This window comes from Dreissena polymorpha, chromosome 12 (assembly GCF_020536995.1).
Source record: "Dreissena polymorpha isolate Duluth1 chromosome 12, UMN_Dpol_1.0, whole genome shotgun sequence".
In the NCBI taxonomy this organism is placed as follows: Eukaryota; Metazoa; Mollusca; class Bivalvia; order Myida; family Dreissenidae; genus Dreissena; species Dreissena polymorpha.
This window is the reverse complement of record NC_068366.1, coordinates 75,954,643-75,978,156: the sequence shown is the minus strand read 5'-3', so window position 1 is coordinate 75,978,156 and position 23,514 is coordinate 75,954,643. Positions and strand designations below refer to the sequence as shown.

The 23,514-nt window shown below is 36.2% G+C and overlaps 1 protein-coding gene across 10 annotated transcripts; it reads right to left on the bottom strand.

Moving 5' to 3' along the window:
• Nucleotides 1-681: 681 nt before the first annotated feature.
• LOC127853402 (uncharacterized) lies at nt 682-20,021 on the bottom strand. Of its 10 annotated transcripts, none has more exons than XM_052387922.1 (3): nt 19,846-20,021; nt 10,443-11,176; nt 682-3,648 (listed from the first exon to the last, which is right to left on the bottom strand). In XM_052387922.1, the coding sequence occupies exon 3, from the start codon at nt 3,467-3,469 to the stop codon at nt 818-820; it is 2,652 nt and encodes an 883-aa protein (XP_052243882.1). In that variant the 5' UTR covers nt 3,470-3,648; nt 10,443-11,176; nt 19,846-20,021; the 3' UTR covers nt 682-817. The 10 variants fall into 10 exon arrangements, with proteins under 10 accessions (XP_052243882.1, XP_052243877.1, XP_052243878.1 ...); XM_052387917.1 differs by lacking the exon at nt 19,846-20,021 and adding an exon at nt 11,762-12,203; XM_052387918.1 differs by lacking the exon at nt 19,846-20,021 and adding an exon at nt 11,801-12,203.
• Between the last annotated feature and the right edge of the window lie 3,493 nt (nt 20,022-23,514).

The following is a 23,514-nucleotide window of genomic DNA, read 5'->3' as shown; positions in this document are numbered from 1 at the left end:
TTTTTAGATCAAATGTTTACATTATCAATATAAAGCATTTAATGATAAACTTCATTACATGCCAACATTTGTGAAAAGGTCCCTTTAATAACCTCTTGATCTCATTAAATTTGCAAAATTTACAGAAAATCATGGGAATATCAAGTACATTTTTTGTATATTTAATATTAATGATATTGGCTGCCGCGAATATTATAAAAGTAAGTTTAAAATTGTGTTATAAGTACGTATGTGTATCTATAATATATTCTTACTGTTAATGCATTAAAAAGTCCATACTTTTTTCCATTTTGTTTTAGTAACGATAAATATGTTAAACTAATTCTCTATTAGTAATTATAACACGAAGTATCGCGTATCGCATCACATTTAAAGGCCATGTAACGATTGTATTTGCAACTTGTTTAATTTGTCCGTCCGTTTGTCTGTCATTGGATATAGAATCGAAATCATAGTCGCATTATAGTTGTTTTTCGGCAAATACATAGTATTTTTCCGCATGGCTAAATAATCCCGCATCAGTATAACACATAGATGTTTGTGGCGAAAGAAAAAAAAATACATTAATTTTTTTTATTTCTTATTTTTATTTGTTTAATTTGAAACGTGTGTATTTATATTTTTATTTATCAGTTTAACTCATGTATACATTCTTTGATTCTGTAATATACTAGATGAATAAACTTTTTATGTTTATACACTTTTGTTCTTAGCATAATTATAACATAACAACGATGTCTTTAAGAAACTATTAGCATTAAAAAAAACAATTAATAATCACAACAACAACTCATATAAATCTATTAAAAGAACACTATTATACTATAGACTCCTGAACATTGTCTACAGGCAAAGGCACGGAAGTTGACTTATTGTCGAACGATTTTCCTTCAAAACCACCGTTGTCATGGAAGCGCTTAGAGCTTTCACCCAAGTTGTCATGACTACCATCTCCGCTTTTTGGGTCACGAACTGTCTTCAAAGGATAAGGTCTTTCGTGAAATTTCTTTTCTTTCCCTTTGTAATTAAGACTAGAGAATTTAAGCAGGAGTCCCTTTGGCTTCGACATAAGCTTCCGGAATTTCTTCTTCTCCTTTTTCACTTCAAACGTCTGCATTGCACTTAAACTCACGTCGGTGTCGCTGGGCACCGACGGATCGTTGAGCGTGGAAAACGAAACGTCATTGGCGGAGAATTCTTGCTCCATCGCTTCCAGCCAGTGCATTATGTTTTCCGTTGACGATTTCTTGTCCGGAATGTTGAAGGATTTCAGAAGATTTGCCGATTGCGACGGAGGCCACGTCGCCGCACCGTCTGATGACGTAGAATCTGACGACTCCGACGTCCATGAACCAGAATCTCCCATCGAATAATCGTTACAACTGAGGTAATCAGAACTTGACACATCCGTCGCGTAGCCGTCTCGAGGGTTCAAATGTTTTGGCCTTCGGTTTGCTCTCTGCGCACGTGCTCTGTCCTTACGCCATCGTCGCTCACGGCGTTCATTGTACGTCGAGACGCTGGACGTATCTGATGTCACAGAAGGGTAAAGTTCCGAGGAGTCCAGCGAGTAGTCCATGTTTCGATGATGTCCGTGACGCGCATGATCTTGGTGGCGATTTTGATAATGGCGATGGTGCGAAGCGTAATTACGTGGATGGTAATGATCTGGGTGACCTTGATGACGATGGTCATGAGCGTAATTGCTGCGAGGATTTTTATTAAGCTGCCTTTGTTCCCTGTATGGATCCTCAAACCCGTTATACCCATAGTACTTCCCGCTTCCGGTCAACGTGTGGGTGTTTCTGCTGTATTTACTTTGCGACGACGCCAGGGTTAGATTGCTGGCTTTCTCAAGCGTGGACGCTTGCGTTTTATTGTTCTTTTTGGGTAACGTGTCGTGTTTGCTTGTGTCAGATATAATAATTGTTGGTTTAACAGTAGCTATACGATTATGCTTAAAGTCAGGCAGGTGTTCTTTGGAATTTTTCATATTTACTGGAGATACCGATTTAGCTCTGTTCAAAATAGGGTCCATATTTGTATTTTCTCTTTTCCCGCCTAAACTGCCACTCTTATTACTGCTATCAAAAGAAACTTCCTGACTTTCCCCTGAGTTTTTGTGACTCCGTCGCCTTGACGAGAGTGTATGGCTGCTGGGAGTGTGCTGGGAACTCACCGACAGATTCCCCTGCGATCGTAGGAAGCCTTGATTGACGTATTCCTGTGCGGAACCGGTCAATGCAGACGACGACGTTGAACTACTAAGCGTCGTCGGTCGGGAGCGGCGACCGACCTCCACTGGGTGAAGAGCGGAGTCTACCGTCAATGTGACCGTGTTGACATGTGCAATCGCATCGTCCGGAAGTTCGCGCTCGAAAAGCACGTGGTCGCAGGCATCAGCGTTATGTCCTTCGTTTAGATTGTCTTGTTCGTTCTTTTGAAACAACTTTTCTTCTTTTAATTCCGGATTATTAAATGCGTCACTAAGGATATCGGATTCAATATTAAATATGCATCCGCAACTGGCGAATTTAAGTATTAATCCGATGACGAAACACAATATCACTATTAGCACAACAAGAAGTTTGTTCTGATCACCGTTTCCGTTGTCCGCGGTTAACATCCAATAAAAACTCAGAGCGAGATTTTCGATCAACATCACAGAATAATATAGCACGTATGAGCATTTCACACCGGTATACCCTTGACCTATCATGTCGAATATATTCACGAATGAGATGAAAATTGCATTAATTAATTTACCCAATAGTGCCTCCGAGGAGCACGAAAAGTTGCACACTTCTATAAAAAGATGGACGATGAAATGTAATGCCAACGGAAGCACAATCCAATATGCTTTTGCCACAATAAACAGCACTATGGCTTCACCTCGAGCTACCAACACTAGTAACGTGCTAAGAGTTAACATAAAAGTGCCAACTCGAAAACGGTTTATTGTGGCTCGAGTGTCCGATTCAGATGACTCGTAAACTTTACTTCCGGTTCTAAATGTTACCATGGCAACGGAGGCTGAGATCATTGAAAACAAAACTGTGACAACATTCAGAGCGCTTTTTGATTCGTTTACAAACATACTGTACACTAACGTAACGCTAAACGGAAGACTCTGAAATCCTGAGTGAAACAAGCGCATGCGCAGAAAATCCAACCAATCATTTTCGTCGTACAATATCCACAGTTTAAACGAACGCCACAGCAGTCCGATTTGGACGGAATGGAACCCAATACAGACAGCTTTGCCACATCCTTTTCCCGTGAAATCCTTAGTTCGAGTGACCTGAATGGCCGAAACGAAATTAATAAAAATTAGCGGAGCCATTACAAAGGCTAGTAACACGGCGAACAGTGCGTCCGATTCTCCACTGTGGGTACCGACGACACAAAGTTGCAAAATGGTCTCCAACAGGAAACTTCCGCCGCTCGCGATAAGGTATACCGTTCCCATAACACACACTGGTGGCTTTCGCCTGCATTAAATGGTGTGAAGTTGTAGCCGCTTCCGCTTCCGGTCACGTGAAATATCGAACGCGTCATCGAAACGACAGACACGAAGCCCCGAAGACCGGCATTTTTGTCGACTGCCAAGTGGCTTGGTGACGGTGGATGACAATACCAAAGGCAGATCTGCAAACAGAAGGAACACAGGGTTATAAATTAATTAATATCAATTTCGTTCGACAACGCCATACGTTTAAGAACAGTAGTATTACCTAAGAACTATAAAATAATTTCAGAAATGTTGATATTTCAATAGGTTTCATAAGGAACTAATGATGAAAACAACGTGAACACAATACACCTGAACCTTAAAGGGACCTTTTCACGTTTTGGTAAATTGACAAAATTAAAAAATGTTTCAGATTCGCCAATTTTCGTTGTAGTTATGATATTTGTGAGGAAACAGTAATACTGAACATTTACCATTCTTTAAAATATCCATTATATGCAACTTTTGGCGATTTAAAATCCTGAAAATTATAAAGCCATATATCCAATTTATCTGTGAGACTCAAATTATGTTTCAATGACTTACCCGCTCACACTAATTGATTGTACTAAAATTTCATATCAATGTTTTTAAGTTTTAAACATATGCATTTATAATTGAAAATTACACTTCAACATATATCTCATACACAATATTGACGGAATATTTCGAGTCACAACATTTCAGTTCACATCGCCATTTCATTATTCATATTCTCACATGTTTTGAGGCTTATCTTTATCTAAAACATGCATAACGGGACGAAATGCACAAAGGGCGAATATGGTAAGAGAGATAAAATTCTGACATATCGATCGTAAAGCACTCGCGAGTAAATCATGTAGAAAATTCGGAAATTCACATAAAAGGCTCACAAACATGCTATCGAGTTATGGAAGGTAATTATGGGCAGAAAGGCCGCCATGTTTAAGCGATATACTGACTTTAAAATTAGAAGCGCCTGATAACCAAACAAGAATACCCCAAACAGTAAATCTGCTCGCTTTAAAAAAGGGAAAATGAGCCAGGTCAAAGAATGTATTAATACGTGATACAGTTTTGATTGTGCAATAGATATGCAAAGATATGCAATAGATATGAATGTTTAATACCAATCTCTGAATTTGTTTTAAGGCAATTAAAGTGAGAAACAGCTTATGGTGTTTTTTTAATGCCAATCATGCATTATAAGATTAATATGCACTTTTTTTGTTTTCGATGCCCTGCAAAACACGAAATACTAGGATTGCCATTTATGCCACCTTAAGGCACCTTTGCCGACCGTTTATTAACTCAAACACACAGTCAGTTGTTTCGACAGGCGGAAACCGAACGTAAGCTAAATTCGCATGAAATTCAGACTTTACAAACATCAATAGTTCAATACTATTATTAATACTATAATGCTACTATTATTATAATTACTATACCGATACTATATATCAGATCAACATTCGATCAAATACAATTTACCAAAGTACGTACTGTTTTGTCACGCCGATATACACACTAAAATACTTAACCATACAGTATATACATATATATATAAGCGTCATACCACTTCGAAAATTTAAAATGATCGACACTGTTGGTGCCAATAGGAGACAAATGACATACAGACTAAAAGACTTCTTGACAAGCGATGCGCCTTTAACGAATTCGCTCCTAAACAAACAATGATAATTTTTATCAGCAAAAGCCACTCATATCGACTTCAACACATTTAAACGTAAGTAGATAAATGCTTCAATTTTGGCAATTGCTAATTAGGACATAACACTCAATCTGAGGCCTCGGTCATCAAATGCAGTCAAGATTTATGGTTTACGTCACAATTGAAAAACTGTCATTGTACAAATTAAAGAAGCGATTATCTTGTCCGTTTAAAAGAAGAGTACTTGTCATTTTATAATTGGATTGCAAGAAATGTTGTGTACTGTCAATATTATATGCGTTTTTGTTGTTCAGGACCGATTACCTGTTAGATGTCTTAGAGTTAAGCTCCTCTTGTTAGTTGAAGAAGAATTTTAAACCAAGGCATTTGCTCTCCTTTATTTAAAATCAGTATCCATAACTTGCAATGATGATGATGATGATGTTGTTGATGATGATGATGATGATGATGACGACGACGACGACGACGACGATGATGATGATGATGATGATGATGATGATGATGATGATGATGATGATGATGATGATGATGATGATGATGATGATGATGGTGGTGATGATGGTAATGGTGATGAGGATGATGATAATGATGATGATGATCATCATCCTCATCATAAAAAGATGCTGAAACAAGAAATGTGTTTGTCAGAAACACTATGTCCCCTTCTGCGCCGCTTTCACATAGTTTTTTTACCTTTGACCTTGAAGGATGACCTTGACCTTGACCTTTCACCACTCAAAATGTGCAGCTCCATGAGATACAAATGCATGCCAAATATTTAATTGCTATCTTCAATATAGCAAAATTTATTGCAAATGTTAAAGTTGGCGCACAAAACAATATGTCCCCCACTATAGTGGTGGGGGACATAAAAAATACTGACATTTCCAAGAGCAATACTTGCAATGCTTAAAGTACTTAAGCTTTGAAAAAGTGTAATAATAACAGCAAGGCTTATCATATAACATTTGAACTTCGCAAAGACTGATTTTTTTTGTATTTGTTACACAATTTGTTACACAATTATGATATAATCTTGCACTTACATTACATCCAAATAATAAACATCTCAGATTGATGCTTACCGATATACACCGGTACATTCACGTTACATCAAATATCCAGCCTTGTAATTATTTACCATGTATGTCGCCAACAGGTTTTCAACATATTTCTTAGCAAGGAAACACTTCAGTTAAACGTAAGTCCAATGTTTCGAATCAATTCAGTTTGATTTTTTCTGACACTGTTTAGTTTTTTGTTTATTCATCAGACACCCCAGATTACGCGAGTAGGGAGCTAAATGTAACTGCTTTACTCACGTGGGATATTGCTGTGCTCACTGTTTTCAACTCTTTACCTGGTATCGATCTCATGTCAGGTAAACACACTGTCTGCACAAGACGACATGCGTGAAAAGATCAATGGAAAAATGCGTGCCTTATATTGCTTTTCCGGACGTAGTGTATTTAATTATTTTTTTATATATAAAGTGAAAGGTTTCTTATAATGCGTATGTAATTATTAATAGTAAAGATACATTGCTAATTGGTAGTTGCGGTTGTATTATTCAAAGTCATGGTAACGGTGGTGATGATCATAGGTATGGTGGTGGTAGCAGAAGAAGTACTAGTAGTAGGATTTAATGGAAGTAGCAATGTCGACAGTTTCTATAGGAGTAAACAATGCTCTTTATAAATAGAAAAGTAAGTAGAGGTAGAAAGATCGACAGTAGTTTAAGGAGTAAAACAACATTCTAGATTAAATGAATAATTAATGGAAAAATCAATGTCGGCAGTTGTTTTAAGAGTAAAACAATGTACTAGATGAATAGAAGTTCAAACTTACTTCATTTAAAGGACGCCCATCGATTTGTTCGCCTCCATATCCACAATACGATAAATAATTGAACACCACTTACAACAAGTGTCACAACATCAAGTCATAGATCCATAACTAAATTAAAGCCCGCTAACATGAACTATTTAACTCTCCGACTGTTTTAAAAATTCTATTCACAACACGCCCTAAAATAACCTCGGCCATTATTTCGTTATGACTATACAACTTCCACCGACTCCAATAAAGGCCCGTTACGCCTCCGCTCTCTCTGGCCGTATCAGATCTCTCACATGTTGGTTATCAGACTTTCCAATCTGTCCACTTCAATAAGAGATTACGTGGGGACCTAATAAGCTATTAGACGTCGCATTACTTACTCGTGTCTTTTCAATTTGCCATACAAATGTTATTACTAAACCCGTCAGTGTTATCATCTTGACACGGTTTTTGGTTTAAAGTTTTTGAGGCCAAACAAATTTAATTAAAGTAGTTTTATTTTTTGGTAGCAAAATCACAGTTGCCAATTGTATGCAAAAGGTAATTAAAGTGTGCCAATAATTTCCAGTAGCAAAACCTTTACTTAAAAGGTCACTCACGTTCTTAATTATCTGTAATGATTGGGGATTAATATTATCCTGTAGATTTATTATTTATTATAGTCTCATCCAATATTTGCATTTATCACAGATTTGCAAATAAAAAACAATAAGATATAACATTGGCCACTCATAGAATGAGTTATAAGAGACTTATAAGACTTATACATGACAATTAATATGCATGTTAAAATGTACGCAGATGACGCCTTTGCTTAAAGCCACAAACCTTGACGGTCAATCAAATCGGCTCGTGAGAATCTTAATAAACTTTGTTCCCAACATAGTAAACGTTTAAACCAGGGGTTCCTTCGAGACTCGGTATCTTGAACCTCAATGAAAGTAACATTCCAACATATGTCTTGATACATAATTAACAGTCTCAATCGTCAGTAAGCACGTACTAATCCTACACACGAAATAATCTATTGAAGACGAAATTCACGCCTTACAATCGATAATCGATATCGCTGATTTTAGTTCAGCGGGCACGAACAGTGGTAATTATGTCACCTCATTGTTTTTCAATCCAATCCTATTATTCCGTTTCAATTGATCCCATCGGATCGGTCAAGTTGAGTGATTACCCAAAAACATAAAAGAATCTTGCTCTGAGAAAACGTGGCTTAATGCATGTGCGGAAAGTGTCGTCCCAGATTAGCCTTACAATCCGCATAGGCTTATCATGGACGACGCTTCCCGTGGATTTTCGTTAAGAAAATACTTTTTTAAATGAGTACTTCCATAAAAGCGGAAAGTTTCGTCCCTTATTATCCTGTGCGGATTGCTGCGGCTATTCTGGGTCGACACCTTACACGCATGTTATTATTATTATTATTATTATTTTAGTCTTTGACATAAAATGAAGAAGCATGCAATAAGACCCGTTTTCCCAGATCGAAGGGCAAATATTGCCAAGGTGAAGAGTGAACATTTGGGTCGCGCCTTGATTCCTTGGCTTCAGCGTCCTTTCTTAGCATAAAACTGAATTCCTATTTTCAGATAAACACATTTTAAAAAGCATAATAAATAAATTGCACCTTGCTTGATCGTCTGTTTTGTTCATAAAATACTCAAATTCTATTTGCAGTTGAATTTTGTTGTTGTGTTTGTTACAATTTATGATTTCGAACGTGAAACGCAGCGAATTTTAACCCATTTATGCCTAGTGGACTCTCCCATCCTTCTAAATGGGAGCAATTTATTTCCAAAATTAGGGATTTTTAGTATATTTATTTCTATATTTAGAATATTTCTAACATAAATTCCTTTAAGCAAACAGCGCAGACCCTGATGAGACGCAGCATCATGCGTCGTCTCATATGGGTCTACACTGTTTGCCAAGGTCTTTTTTCTAGACGCTAGGCATAAATGGGTTTATTTCTCTTAAGATTCGCTACTTTAAAGACTTTCAAACTTCAGTAAATCATTTACACGAGGCACTTACTATTTCTTTACTTCGGTAAAATATGCTGAACCTCAAAGAAACCTCGAACATTTATCATTATGTATGCATAAGTTATATTCTTAAGTTGTTTAAAAAATCAAGAACAAGCATGCATTTGTTACAGAACAATGTATGTCATACGAGCATCTATATATATACTTCACACACAAACATATATCCAATTCTAAAGTACGCTGAATAAACCCTGTAAGTCATGCACGAATAATAAGGCTTTTCAAATACAACTCGGTGCGGTAGTAATTTGATAACGGGTTTGAATACAAGAGTCGGGTTTCTAGCGCCTTGTAAATATCACTTAATGCGACTACATGCGTCTGTATCGCCCATTAAAGCTATTAAAGCTATATTAATATCACTCGCTAGATGAGGTGCGTCTTCAAATGACGACTCGGGTCCATTTTAAGTCCGAACAATGGTCCATAAACTTAAGAACGTCAATTAAATGTATACTGTTTAGTAATGCAATGCTATATAATGCTACAATTATATTAGTAAGTCGACTCATCTTTCTAGACAAGTCAACTATTTACAAGGGTTATTTAACATAAGCCTTATTTGGTTAACAGAAGTATTACTTGAATAGCACATACCACTACTACTACTACTACTACTACTACTACTACTACTACTACTACTACTACTACTACTACTACTACTTCTACTACTACTACTACTACTACTACTACTACTACTACTACTACTACTACTACTACTACTACTACTACTACTACTACTACTACTACTACTACTACTACTACTACTACTACTACCACTACTACCACTACTACTACTACTACTACTACTACCATCTACTACCACTACCACTACCACTACTACTTCTACTACTACTACTACTACTACTACTACTACTATACTTCTACTACCACTACTACTACTACCACTACTACTACTGCTACTACTACTACTACTACTACTACTACTACTACTACTACTACTACTACTACTACTACTACTACTACTACTACTACTACTACTACTACTACTACTACTAATTCTACTTCTACTACTACTACTACTTCTACTACTACTACTACTACTACTACTACTACTACTACTACTACCACTACTACCACTACTACCACTACCACTACTACCACTACCACTACCACTACTACCACTACCACTACTACTACTACTACTACTACTACTACTACTACTACTACTACTACTACTACTACTACTACTACTACTACTACTACTACACTACTACTACCACCACTACTACCACCACTACTACCACCACTACTACTACTACTACTACTTCTACTACTACTACTACTACTACTACTACTACTACTACTACTACTAATGTAAACAAACAGTATGTACCTGTTATAGCGAAATCCACGTACAGTAAATCAATTCCGATTATTGTGTGTACATCCAGCTCTCGAAACACGGCTTAAAATTAATTTCCTGATTGAACAAAAGTGTGCAAATACATAAACCATCCTCGTCTTTCACTCAGTGTGACACATCCCCTCTTGTAAACCGCACTACCGGGCTCGTGCACAAAGAGTCGCGAAATTGCTGGCCTTTTATCGTGTTTCTTTTCTCTATCGCGCATCCATTGATTGCATCAAGGAGTTAAATTGTGAAATTCTACTTAAATCGTTAAAACTTGAAATGCTACTCCTCAATTACCCTATATATTCCATTGTTTTTCCCACAATGTTGTTTATCTCCGATAGCTTCACTGATCGCTTCTTCGTTATCAGCTAGTCCTGTCTTATCTTTATGTGAATCTTTCATGCAAGCGACGTCGCGCTTAGTTGCACCCAGTTTTCATTGAGATTCGCAGAGGCGTCTTTTGTTTTGGGCCACAGCGCCCGATTGAATGAAGCAAGTCGTATCTACAGACAATGTTGATTTTAAAGATAATAAATAACGACTCCGTTTTGGACTGGGTTTATCTGATACGTTTGAGAATGCTTTTGTTGTAAAGTAACTTTATTATTCCCCGGACGTGATGTCGCCTGCCCAAGGGGCTGTTGTCGATGAATTTAATCTAGTGGGTTCCGGTCAAAGATGACCAATGCGGTAGCCTGTTGACCACTGTTGATCTTGAAAATATATAAAAACATGTCGTATAAACAATTAAATAAACACAGACCTGTATTGTTATCTGTTAAATAAATAGTTAATAGATATGAATCGATTGATCCTTATCGCCTTAACAAACGAAGCCGGGGATGTTTGATAGTGGTATTATTACTGTGATTTGTACGTATATATATGGGCCGTGCTCTGTGAAAATGGCGTCTAATACATGTGCGTAAAGTGTCGTCCCAAATAAGCCTGTGAAGTTCATACAGGCTAATGAGGGACGATACTTTCCGGCCAAACTGGATATTTGCAAAGAAGAGACTTTCTTTAAAATGAAAGTGTTTTAAAAGCGGAAAGTGTCGTCCCTGATTAGCCTTTGCGGACTGCACAGGCTAATCACGGACGACATTTTACGCACATGCACCGAATCCCCTTTTCACAAACATAATAATTATATTTGATGGTTTAAGATAATAAATAAAGTTAATCAAATCAAACAAGAAGAAATCGATGGTTAAATAAAAAGTAGAAGCAGTAGTGGTAAGGTAGAAATAGCAGCAGTAGTAATAATATCAGGAGTCACTAATAAATTATCCACTCACAAACTTGCGAAGTTTTATTCACTTTGCCAGTAAACGTACCCACAAATTCAATGCTATATATCTCTTTATAATCCCACGATATATCTGTGATTAGGGCTGCAATGCAATCGTTTTACCTAACCTTTCTAATTTCAGCTTTACAACTCTCGCAGCTTTTACCTATCACATGCTCTGACACTGATTCGGTGTGAATAAATGTTAAATACCGTTCTGGATTACCCCGGCTTTAATAGCAATACAAGTGTCTGATCTGAACTTGTAATGTATGTTACAATTCGTATAATCCAGTATTTATAACACATAAAACGTCGCTCATTTCTATGCGTATAATGATTAATGTCAGTCTGATTGGAAAATGTGCAATAAACTGACAGATAAGATCCTAAATTTTGCGACACCAATCAATATTTGATAGTCTACAACGTGTCATGTAAACATAGTCATAAACGGTATTCTGCCTGTTATAAGATATGGACTATTATCTTATCAAATTGTTAAATTTAATGTTCATGTTCTCAACTTAAACGGTATAAGATAAACAATACCATTTGTGTTACTTTAACATAAGTATATGTATATAACTTATAAAAAAAATGTATTTTGATGAAAATTTAACACAAATTATAATAGTAACAACAGAACGTGGACTTTGTTCTTCTGTACAATACAATGCTTCGGTATTTTAAAAATTTAAATCGAACAATTGAAAACGCACTCATTTATTTGAAAAAAAAAAACACGAAGGAAATGCACATCTAAAACAGAATAACAGTTTGTTTGATTGCACTGTAAGGTTATGCTACCACCGTCAAATATTGAACATACATATTTTCTCAACACATTAATTACATTGTTGTTGTTGTTGTTGTTTATTTATACGGCTCTTGCTACCTATCAAATGAGACTTGCTTATTTGTATTGCATATTTATGTTATTTGAACTATATACTTTGTACAAGTCTATGACAAAAGTTATGTTCTTTATCGCTATTCAAAACAAGATTAAGATCAACGAAATTACAAAACGATTGCGCACTTAATTTACATCTGATATCACTATCCGTTACAAATTACGCATCGTACAATTTATTTATCACGACTTGTAACGAACGCATTTCAGTGGTGTCAGATGTAGACCTGTGCATCATTGATTGATTATGATAATCTAAGCATATAAAAGTGTGAACATTACCGCCGATAAAGTAAAAGGTGACAACCACACGCGGAGATTGCTAATTAATATGAATAAATGAACCTCATTATGGAAAAAAGGGGGTAAAATACATCATCGCAAAATGTCGTCCCAATATAACCTGTACAGTCAGCACAGGCAATTCAACGGCGACACTTTACGCCTACGTTTTCGCCAAGAAGACTCCACCGGCTCATATGGGACGACACTTTGCGAACACGCATTAAACCCCGTTTTCCGAGAGCGAGGCTATATTTATGATTACTTAATACTGCAGATGAAAAAGATATGAGCCGCGTTCTGAGAAAACCGGGCTTAATGCATATGCGTAAAGTGTCGTCCCAGATTAGCCTGTGCAGTACTTTTAGTTTCAATGATGTCCCTCCTTACCGAAAATTAAGTTTAGGCGGAAAGTTTACGCACATGCATTAAGCCCAGTTTTCTCAGAACAAGGCTCATATAAGAATACATGGAAGAGCATGTCAATTGATCAGAGAACATCGATAATGAGAGGATCATCAAACTTGTAGATAAAGCTTTCCACTGGGTATTTTCTTGCTTTACTGTTATCTGCATAAGAAAACCCTAACCGTAAAATAATAATTTAGTAAAAACAATACTGACACAAACTATCTGTGGAAGCGCAGGATTGTTGAATTTAAAATTGCAACACTGTAGATGATTGCCCTCATACAAAACATTGTTTATTGCATCTCTAAGAAGGTGAGAATTGCAGTTATTTATAAAATATTATTGCGACTTTTGCAACGATGATGGGACCAGTACCTGGTCCTCGCATTTGAGCATAAAACATGTGTGAAACGAACGTCGAGATACGTACGAACGCGTCGCGTCGTAAACGGCGCACAGCTGAGTAAAAAGGTTTGCCTTTTCATTATGCTGGCTTCGATGTCGTTTTATTTTGGATAGGCAGGCGGGAGGGTGAGGGTGCGAATTTAAAACAAAGCTGTTGCTCTATAAAATCAAAATGGCGCGTTAATGCGTGGAATTCCCTCATCCTCGTGTCCACAACAGATTGCGTTCCAGATTGATAATCAACTGAGACAGCGAGCTGATGCGTGCTACAGTATGCAGATCAGGGTAATCTGATAGGCCCAATGTTTATGTCATACCGTTAAGATCTTCAGCACGAATGATGTTTCACATAGAATATGTACACTTGAATATGAGCCTCGCTCTGTGAAAACGGGGCTAAATGCATGAGCGTCAAGTGTAGTCTCAGATTAGCCGATGTAGTCCGCACAGGCTAATTATGGACGATATTTTCCGCCTTTTTTGGGATGAAACTTTAAATAAGTCGTTCCAAACGAAAATCCACTCAATACAGAACGTGTCGTCCCTGCACTGTACGCACATGCATTAAGCCCCGTTTTCCCAGAACGCGGCTCAATATAAAGAAAATACATGCAATTTGCCTCGGGACAACCAGGAGTGCACTACGTTGTGAAATAACTGAATTTGATAGGGTATTCTTTTGTCAACAACTATGCACCAGAAAACTCCTGACCGGGATTTTATACTGACATTGTGTCTTTTTACTTTCATGCCCTGGATTTATTTATCGTGTTTTTAAAGTTGATCATATTTTGCCAACTGAAACACATAATGGTTAAGATTTTTCAATACAAACCCAAAACGTCAAATCAAAAATATTATTTAGTCTGTATACAGAAGCAACATTTGTATAGTTTCCATGTAGCTATTTCGAGAGAATAGATCGTGTGACCTACGTTTTTCCATTTCAGGTTACGGTACACTAATATTCACAGTCGACGCACTCGTTACCCAGATTCAAATGCGCCTTTTTTAAAATTGTGATCAGTGCAGGATAAAAGGTAAAATTGAGTGCCACGCACACATACAAGTTATGTTTTTATCCACAAATACAATCATGTTCATCTTCCACAATCCTTTTTTTAAGTTTGAGGGGGGGGGGGGGGGGATTGTAAAGTAGTGTCGTGTTTTTTTTTCAATCTCAATTTTCGTTTAAAATGCTGCTGTCTTGTGAACGTCTACCCACATTTTACGCATTCATTATAAAGAAGCATTTTCGTTTCATCTTATCCTGTATGAAGCCCTCCGTTAAAATGGATAATACATGGGTAATACAACCATCAATACCTTTGCGCAATAAAACCGTTGTACATTTGAATACTTCGCATTTGTGCACGCAATAAATCCCGGATAACAATAGCCCAGTGTATCGTAAAATTAGCATTTCATCTAAAATCACATCGCAATAGACGCAACCTGCTCAGGTGTCTGAATATGTATAGGACAATTCAACTCGAACAACATATTCCCATTAATGCATTGATAAAGCCGTAACCATTTGAGTTCCTTTTGTTAAATGATCCTCGAAGCACAAAATGGAGACAACAAGAGCTATGTTATTGAACATGTTTTTATATAAATATTTAAACACGATTTGTTGTTATCTATTTAATAAAGTTTTTCGATCGAACTATAAAGCGGAAAAACAATACGGACTCTCATCTCAATGCGGAGACTTAGAGGGGCATTATCTGACCTGTTTGAGACCGGAGTGCCTTGTTGAGAGGAACAGACGCTGACTTGGACGTGACGTGACTTGGAACTTACAAGGCTCTTACCCGTTACCAAGACTTTCAGCGTTTGTTTGAGCTTTTTTAGTATCAGAATGGAATATTGTCACAGATACCAAGATGTAAAATTAATGCGTAGCTTTTTTTATAACAAATCGTTCGCATGTCATTAATTGCACATGTCTATGCATTCCCGGAAACCCAACTAGATTTACCAAATAAAGAGTGTGATGACATATTACAACCCTAATGTCTATCACTTTCGTAATATTTGGTGCAAACTGATAACTTCTTTCATCTGCCTACGTTTTGTGTACCATAGTTTACATTATCAGTTGCCTTATGAATAGTTCATTATAAGCGTACAATTCATTATACGCATGCTATTTATTGTAAGCATACAATATGACAGCCGTTTTCTCAACATTAAATCAAATGCTTAACACATTTATGCCTAGTGGACTCTCCCATCCGTCTAAATTGGACCAATTTATTTCCAAAATTAGGGATGTCTAGTATATTTATTTCTATATTTAGAATATTTCTTACAGAAATTCCTCTAAGCAAACAGCGCAGACCCAGATGAGACGCCGCATCATGCGGCGTCTCATTTGGGTTAACGCTGTTTGCCAAGACCTTTTTTGGACGCTAGGCATAAATGGGTGTAATATGTAATTGTCATTATAATTAGACATATAAGAGGCATTATCGCATTCATAATCAGCCGTACGAATATCGTCATTACCTGCCATCCATTTACTATATTTGAATTTCAAGGTGCTCGTGTTTCACTCTCGTCCTTTGATCGTTTCTTCGTTTGCTTCAATGATCATTTGTAAGATACTAATATCCGGTATCCTTATTTTCCATCATTAGTGGGTGGACTAAATTGCAATATCAGTCACGAACGATTCGTTCTAAATCAAAACTAGATCAAATATCATTTTTCCGCTTTTTATTTTGACGCCCTCAATGCAATCTTAGATTGATGAGAGAAATTAATGGTGCAGGATACAAGATCCTTATAACATAATGCTTTTACCAATTGTAAAATTGATTGTCTCACACTATATACTGATTAATGTAATTAGTCCAACAATGAATTTCAGTAACGGTCTGAATAATAGAGATTCGCGCATATACGATATTTTAATGTTAAACACGTTACGTATTTAAGATAAAGGTTGAAATAAATCGTGAGAGATTTTTAAGTCGGGTATTTGGAAGATATAATTTAAAACACGTTTACAGTTTTTATTACATAGTCAACTTGCACTAACCAAATATGTCATGGTCTGGTAAATATGTAAGCAGGTAGTGAGTTTGATGTAAAAAACTAGCATTGTAATACTGTTAAGAAATCTATTGGAAACAGTTAGTGCTCAAACATGGTATAATGCATCATAAATACATGTAATGAAAGTGTTAACCTTCGTTAAAGGGACATGTTGAATAGTTTTTTTTCGTATTTTCGAACAGAACTATACTATTTTGAAGTATATCAATACTAGTGGTATCATAAGAAAAAGTTTAGCAAACCAAATTAAGCATCACCTGGACCTTTTGGGAGCAAAATATATCGCGCTTACATTAGAACATACCCGATTTAAAACTTATAAGCGAATTTCGTACGCCGTGTTAGTAATATGTTTTTTCCCCGAGTTTACCGACGAAAAGTGGTTCAAACCCTTTATTATTCGAGCCGCGTTTTTTTAAATTTGGGCTTAATGCATGTGCGTAAAATGTCGTACAAGATTAGCGTGTGCATTCTGCAAATACAAATTTACGGACAAAACTTTCCGCTTTGAACGAAATTTTTGATTTGAAAGTAAGTATCATCTAACCGAAAATCTTAAAGATTGATCAAGATGTATCGTATATAAGCGACGTTTTGACAATTATTCCATACTGGATCAGTTCAAACCTTAGCAGACTTTGCGAGAATGTATTAATCACATTTAGATCTATCTTGATCATGTCGCCTTTGTTTTAACTCTAATGCATTTGTCAAAGTGAAACGTGCCTAATCTTTGCATAGTAACTGAGTATGTGCGTTGCTGCAAAATTAATTGAAATGTTTCCTAGATGTATTGGCATTTCTTAAATTAAATATACCACCGACCGGAGTCGACTGAAATGGTACCAAGAATGCCCATCTGGGTTGCTAAGTTGTTTCTGTGAATAATTGTTGAATAATTGTTGAATATATGTGCATAATCATAGTAAAATTTACCATATGTACTTTGTTTCCATTTTGCTTAACGAGCTAAATGATTGGCATAATGATTTTACTCTAAACAGAAATCTGGAAACCCTCCCAAGGAAACAGGAATGGTAACTTGCTTACATGAATCATAGAAAATGATCTATCTACCTTTACAGTTTTGATACAGTTTAACAAGTTTTTCAAGGGACTAAACGTAATCTTCTTTAAACCTACAAGGCGCGATACCTGCTATCTATAAATATTGTTTATCGTTTTATTTATGTAACCACATTCATTTGAATAATTTGAATATATGAGCCACGTTCTGAGAAAACTGGGCCTAATGCATGTGCGCAAAGTGTCGTCCCGACACTTTTCGCTTTTATGGTATTTTTAGTTTCAAGGAAATCCATCCTTACCGAAAATCAAGTTTAGGCGGAAAGTGCAGTCCGCACAAGCTAATCTGGCACTTTACTCACATGCATTAAGCCCAGTTTTCTCAGAACACGACTCATATTTCAACTTATGACCAAAGACAAGATCATTCGCAAATATGCGTTGTTCTTAATGAACATTATTTTTATTCAATTTCAAAGTAAATATTATAAATACAAGAAGATAACGATAAGCCATGAGCAAGCTGTTACGATATCCTCATACATCATGATTTTCAAACAGAAAACGTACTCTTAAACATAATGTAAGTATGTTTGATACAACAGAACAAAGGCCACAACCCGTCAAGAGGATTTTATACAATGCATTTACTAAGTAACGTGTCTACAATTAAACAAAAGATTAAACGGTTACAATAAGCATCAACAGACAATACATCTTTCATCTCTGAATCACAGAATCCACATTCATCCGTATTACTATCTACCAAACCTGTTCAGATACAAACCACAAGGCTTCAAAGTGACCTATTGTCAGCCACATCAAATGTGTATAAATCCTTCGAACGATGGTCCACCTTTTGTCTTCACCCCGCGTTCCCCTCAAATTTAAGCCCCTTTAATCCCAGGTAAGTCCCTAATTGATGACCTATCATAGCACAAAGCCTCCTCAAAGCCCCTTTCACAGTTGAAAGGTCAAGCGACGATTTGGACTCCATGGCAAAGATTTTGCCGTTCGGATATTTGAAGAATTGCTGTCATGTATCCGAATGTGAAAGTAGTTAAAAACTTTGTGAACGTGTCAACCGCATTCCAGACTAAGCACGAATGATAACCGAATATTGTTTCAAATTCCATACTTTGACGTGGATGCATACATTATTTAAAAATGAAACGCATGTCATCATTCCGCGTTTAAATAAGTATTACGGTAATGATACGGTGCGTTTGTAGTATGAGCTATTTAGACCATACCACATGGGTACAATAAAGTATGTATTACAGCAAATATAGATATCATTAAAATATTGTAGAATACTTTCAGGGTTCCAACTATGTCATTGATAAAGCTGGTTTCTGGTGACTATTTCCCGACTAGTTTGTGAATGTGCTTTGGAGGAGGCCACGAGGCTAAATTGAGTCTTACATCCTGTTTTCTTTGATAATGTAACATTCGCTGCATTCTTTTTTACCAAGGTTAGATATGCTATCAGAACACAATTACTATTTACTCGTGTGTTTTGTACCTCCACAAATAAAACGTATTAAATACAATATATTTTAAGAAAACCATTTTTCAGGATTTTAAATTATTAGAAACACGTTTTTACTTAGGCACACCAAGCTCATTGTTATAAACGTAAGCATACACTTTCAATATGCGTTTGAAGGAAATACAAATCATAATTTACGAAAAAACAAACACATAATAAACATTGTCACACTTAGTATAAAACGTTTCATCAAGTGAGAGATTTTGGACCTTGTGATTCCTTTTAAGTTTAAGAAGAAGACAAGTCGATGATGATCTACAAAGATGATTTGTTTGCTAAATGCGTTTTAATTGTCGCGCGTTTTTATATGATTTTGTGGCGAAGTAACGTGAAATTCACATAGAAAATCCTATAAACAAACAGGACTTTTCGAGAAAAAGTGGAAAGGCTAATCTATGACATAATCAATGTATTAAATCTTTTAAGTACTTACATAAATCATATGGCAAATTAATTCTCACACTTCTCCAGCTGCTACCGCATATTTCACTAATGACTCCTTTTACAACCAACTGAATTCAGTCCATGAAATGAAATTTTCACAGACGTGCGATCTCATAAATTCCCACTTTATCACAAAAGCGTAACATTTCTTTATAGTTCAGAACAAATACCTTAACGCCGCGAGATCGCAAAGCAAATGGAAGAATTGTCAATTTTACGAAAATCAATTGAAGCGCCGAAAAATAAACACAAATTTTCGGGGTCAATATCGCATAAACCCACAGCCAACTCGCCGTATTTGAAACGCGGTTAAGCACACTCCTTAGAGGCCATTATGGCCCAGTGTAAATATGCACTTCTGTGGTCGCATATGCAATAAAGCTGAACATACAACACTAAAAGGTTCGGTTTAGAATTGAATCTTCAACAATTATTCAGTGAAATAAATATGATCAATATTGATCCTAGTACTTGTTCATTGACGCTGTGTTTGAAATTGTCACAGGGTTCTATAAAATTGTAACATAAGCCTGACGAATAAAAACATTTATAATTTGTGGGCAAAGGTACTTTGAAGTAACGGATAGCTCATTGTGACTTGATTGACGTCATCAGAGACCGTATTTGCACAGTCGTTTCTAAATTGTTTAATTTTGTTATACAGTTTTCTGAGGCCAATAACAACTCGAGTTCTATAAAATATTTAAAACTTTGCCTAATGCTCTAAACGTTCCATGACTGTTAATAAAGTTCCCGTTTAACTTGTGTATGATATAAAGGGCCCGGAAAATCATGTGATATTCAAATGGACTACGCATCCTGATCATAACTCGATAACGAAATATGTAATTTCCACTCTTTCCTGTTTATATGTTTTTTTTTTAAATGTTGTTCTTGATCAGTTGCTCAAATGGAGACGAATTCTGTTATATAATCTAGCTGCGCCTATATTTAAATATCGCCATAAATTAGTGTCACCGTTTGAACACTTCCAACTGATGTCAAAACTAGTAGAATTTCTAGAATCCATTATTAATACAATGCATGCCAAATAATTGTAGCATTCTTTAAAATAGCAATAAGATCAATAAACGTTTTATTATGCTGATGCTCCTGATCCCGTTGTAGATGGGAGTTTCTATTTAAATAATACGTGTATGTGTAGTACAAATGCGTAACAGGACCCATATTCGACAAGTGCACCTTTAATTATTTACCCAAAATAGGGCTTAGCCTGTCCAAACATGGCGACCTTTCATTCAAAATGCAAAACAATTATCGCGAAGTATCAGCGAAATGCTACGCGTTCGATAAAGCATGACATTGTGAAATTCAAAATTCAGTTATTTGAATTCCTTTGAAGTTTTCTATGAGCTTCTAATAAAATTGAAATTTAAAAATCAAAGGGAAAATCTCTCGTCAGACGATATAATGTAAATATTTTATTTCAATTATCTACAATAACGCAGATCTTTACAGAGATATCAGAATTGATTTTAAGAATTAAAATATAGGACGACGTAAAATGTAACGACTAATTTAAATTGGGTGCAATAATTGTCAACCTTGAACAGTCATCGTACCGGTATTCATTAATGTATGAAACATTGCATCATACATCATGCAGGTAATCATACATAAGAATGCAGAAGCGTAAACTGTTTGTCTGTCATCATTTCAAAAACGTGATTTTACAAGACCAGTCTACATCTCAGCTCACTCAAAGGCCAACACTAAACCATACCGCCGAACTATGAAAAACACCAGTCTGTAGTAAAACGACGCCTTACTGACCTTTTTGCGTGAGTGAAATTGATTTGCCCTAAGAGCGCAAACATGCTCGTAATCTTTTTTTATAAACATTTTATTGACAAAGTTTGTAGTGATTCCATTTAGGTTTTTCTCAATTCAGATAGTACACTAGGGGTTAGTATGGTTTATTAACCCTTTTATGCCTAGCGTCTAGAAAAAAAGGCCTTTGCAAACAGCGTAGACCCTGATGAGACGCCGCATGATGCGGCGTCTCATCAGGGTCTTCGCTGTTTGCTTCAATAAATTTCTGTAAGACATATTAGAAATAAATATACTAGACATCCCTAATTTGGGAAATACATTGATCCAACTTAGAAGGATGGGAGAGTCCACTAGGCTTAAATGGGTTAATGTTGTGGATCTTGAGCAGCCAGGTATCGTAAGAAATCTTATAAATATTGGCAACTTGATTAGGCTAGATTGGGACCGTTGGTGCATAATATGTTCGCATATCTACCTAATAATACCTATAATATTCTTAATGAATCAGCTGGTGTCATCCAACTATTTACAAAATGTCGTGTAAAATAAGAGTTTGTCAGTATAAAGGTAAGGAAGCGTAGCTGAAGTAAATACGTAACCACCTGCTGGACTGCAATTTTGTTTACACGAGCCGTGCTCTGTGAAAAGGGGGTTTAATGCAAGTGCGTAAAGTTTCGTCCCAGATTAGCCTGTGAAGTCCTCACAGACTTATCACGGACGACACTTTCCGCCTTAACTGGATTTTGCAAAGAAGAGACTATATTTAAACTAACTAGAGGACCATTGGCCCTAAGGCGCTCACCTGAGACCCGAAGGAACTAAACTATTCTGGGAAGGTGGAGTTCAAAATAATAAAAGTACTTCATGAAGCATAAATGCTAACATAAGGTTCACAAGAAGAAAGTTGATCGCCCCTGGATACCATGCTATTCAGAGCACCGGAACCATTTTCAAACTAAATCAAGATATTATAGGAAAATATGTTCTCAGCATGTTTCGTTACAATTGAATAACTAAAATGGGACTTATAGAGAGTTCACAATATTTCACTATATCAATAAAAAGAAATCTGTCACCCACCTCAGGGCCTTGCTTTTAAACAAACAGGAACTATTTACAGACTCACATTGAAATGATACTCAAATTAAAACAACAATCAAACCTATATAAAAAAATCTTTGATAATCACACCAAAACAACCGACCTCATCGATAAACTGTGTGCCATAACAATTTGTATTTCACTATTATCAGTCTGAAGGTCTTTGATGTGAGTTCCCAGAGGGGGCCTATTTCTAGGGACGAAGGGCACTTAAGCTGCAAGCCTGTTACACAATCACCACATTACCATTTCAAAAGGCATCAATGAATAATACTGTACCAGAACAGTTCAGGCACAGTCAATAGAGAATTAATTAGTTGCTGAATGGGTTCAATTTGGGGGATAAGAGTTCATTCCTGACAAGCAATGCATTCATGAATGGAGGTCAAACACTATTCAAGTTATATATACAGTTGTTTCTCCCGTAAGTAATTTTCTGTGAAATCAATATTACTACTTGAACGTTTGAGAATATTTAATAAAGGGTTTTCAGATGGCATAAATATGTTTTTGCACTTCATCCCCAACCAATCATCATCATAATAATCCTCTTAAGAAAGGAAAAAAAATAAATAAAAATTTGGCAATTTAACTGTGTATCATATCGGCAGAATTAATATTCAGATGACTGCATGTAGATCATGAATATCATAATATGTATACATTTCGTTCACAGTGTACATTGGTAATTTCTAAGTAGAGTGTAAACAAGGTTACACTATAAAGCCATTTAAGGAAAACTATCCCATCCCGTGTCAGCCAT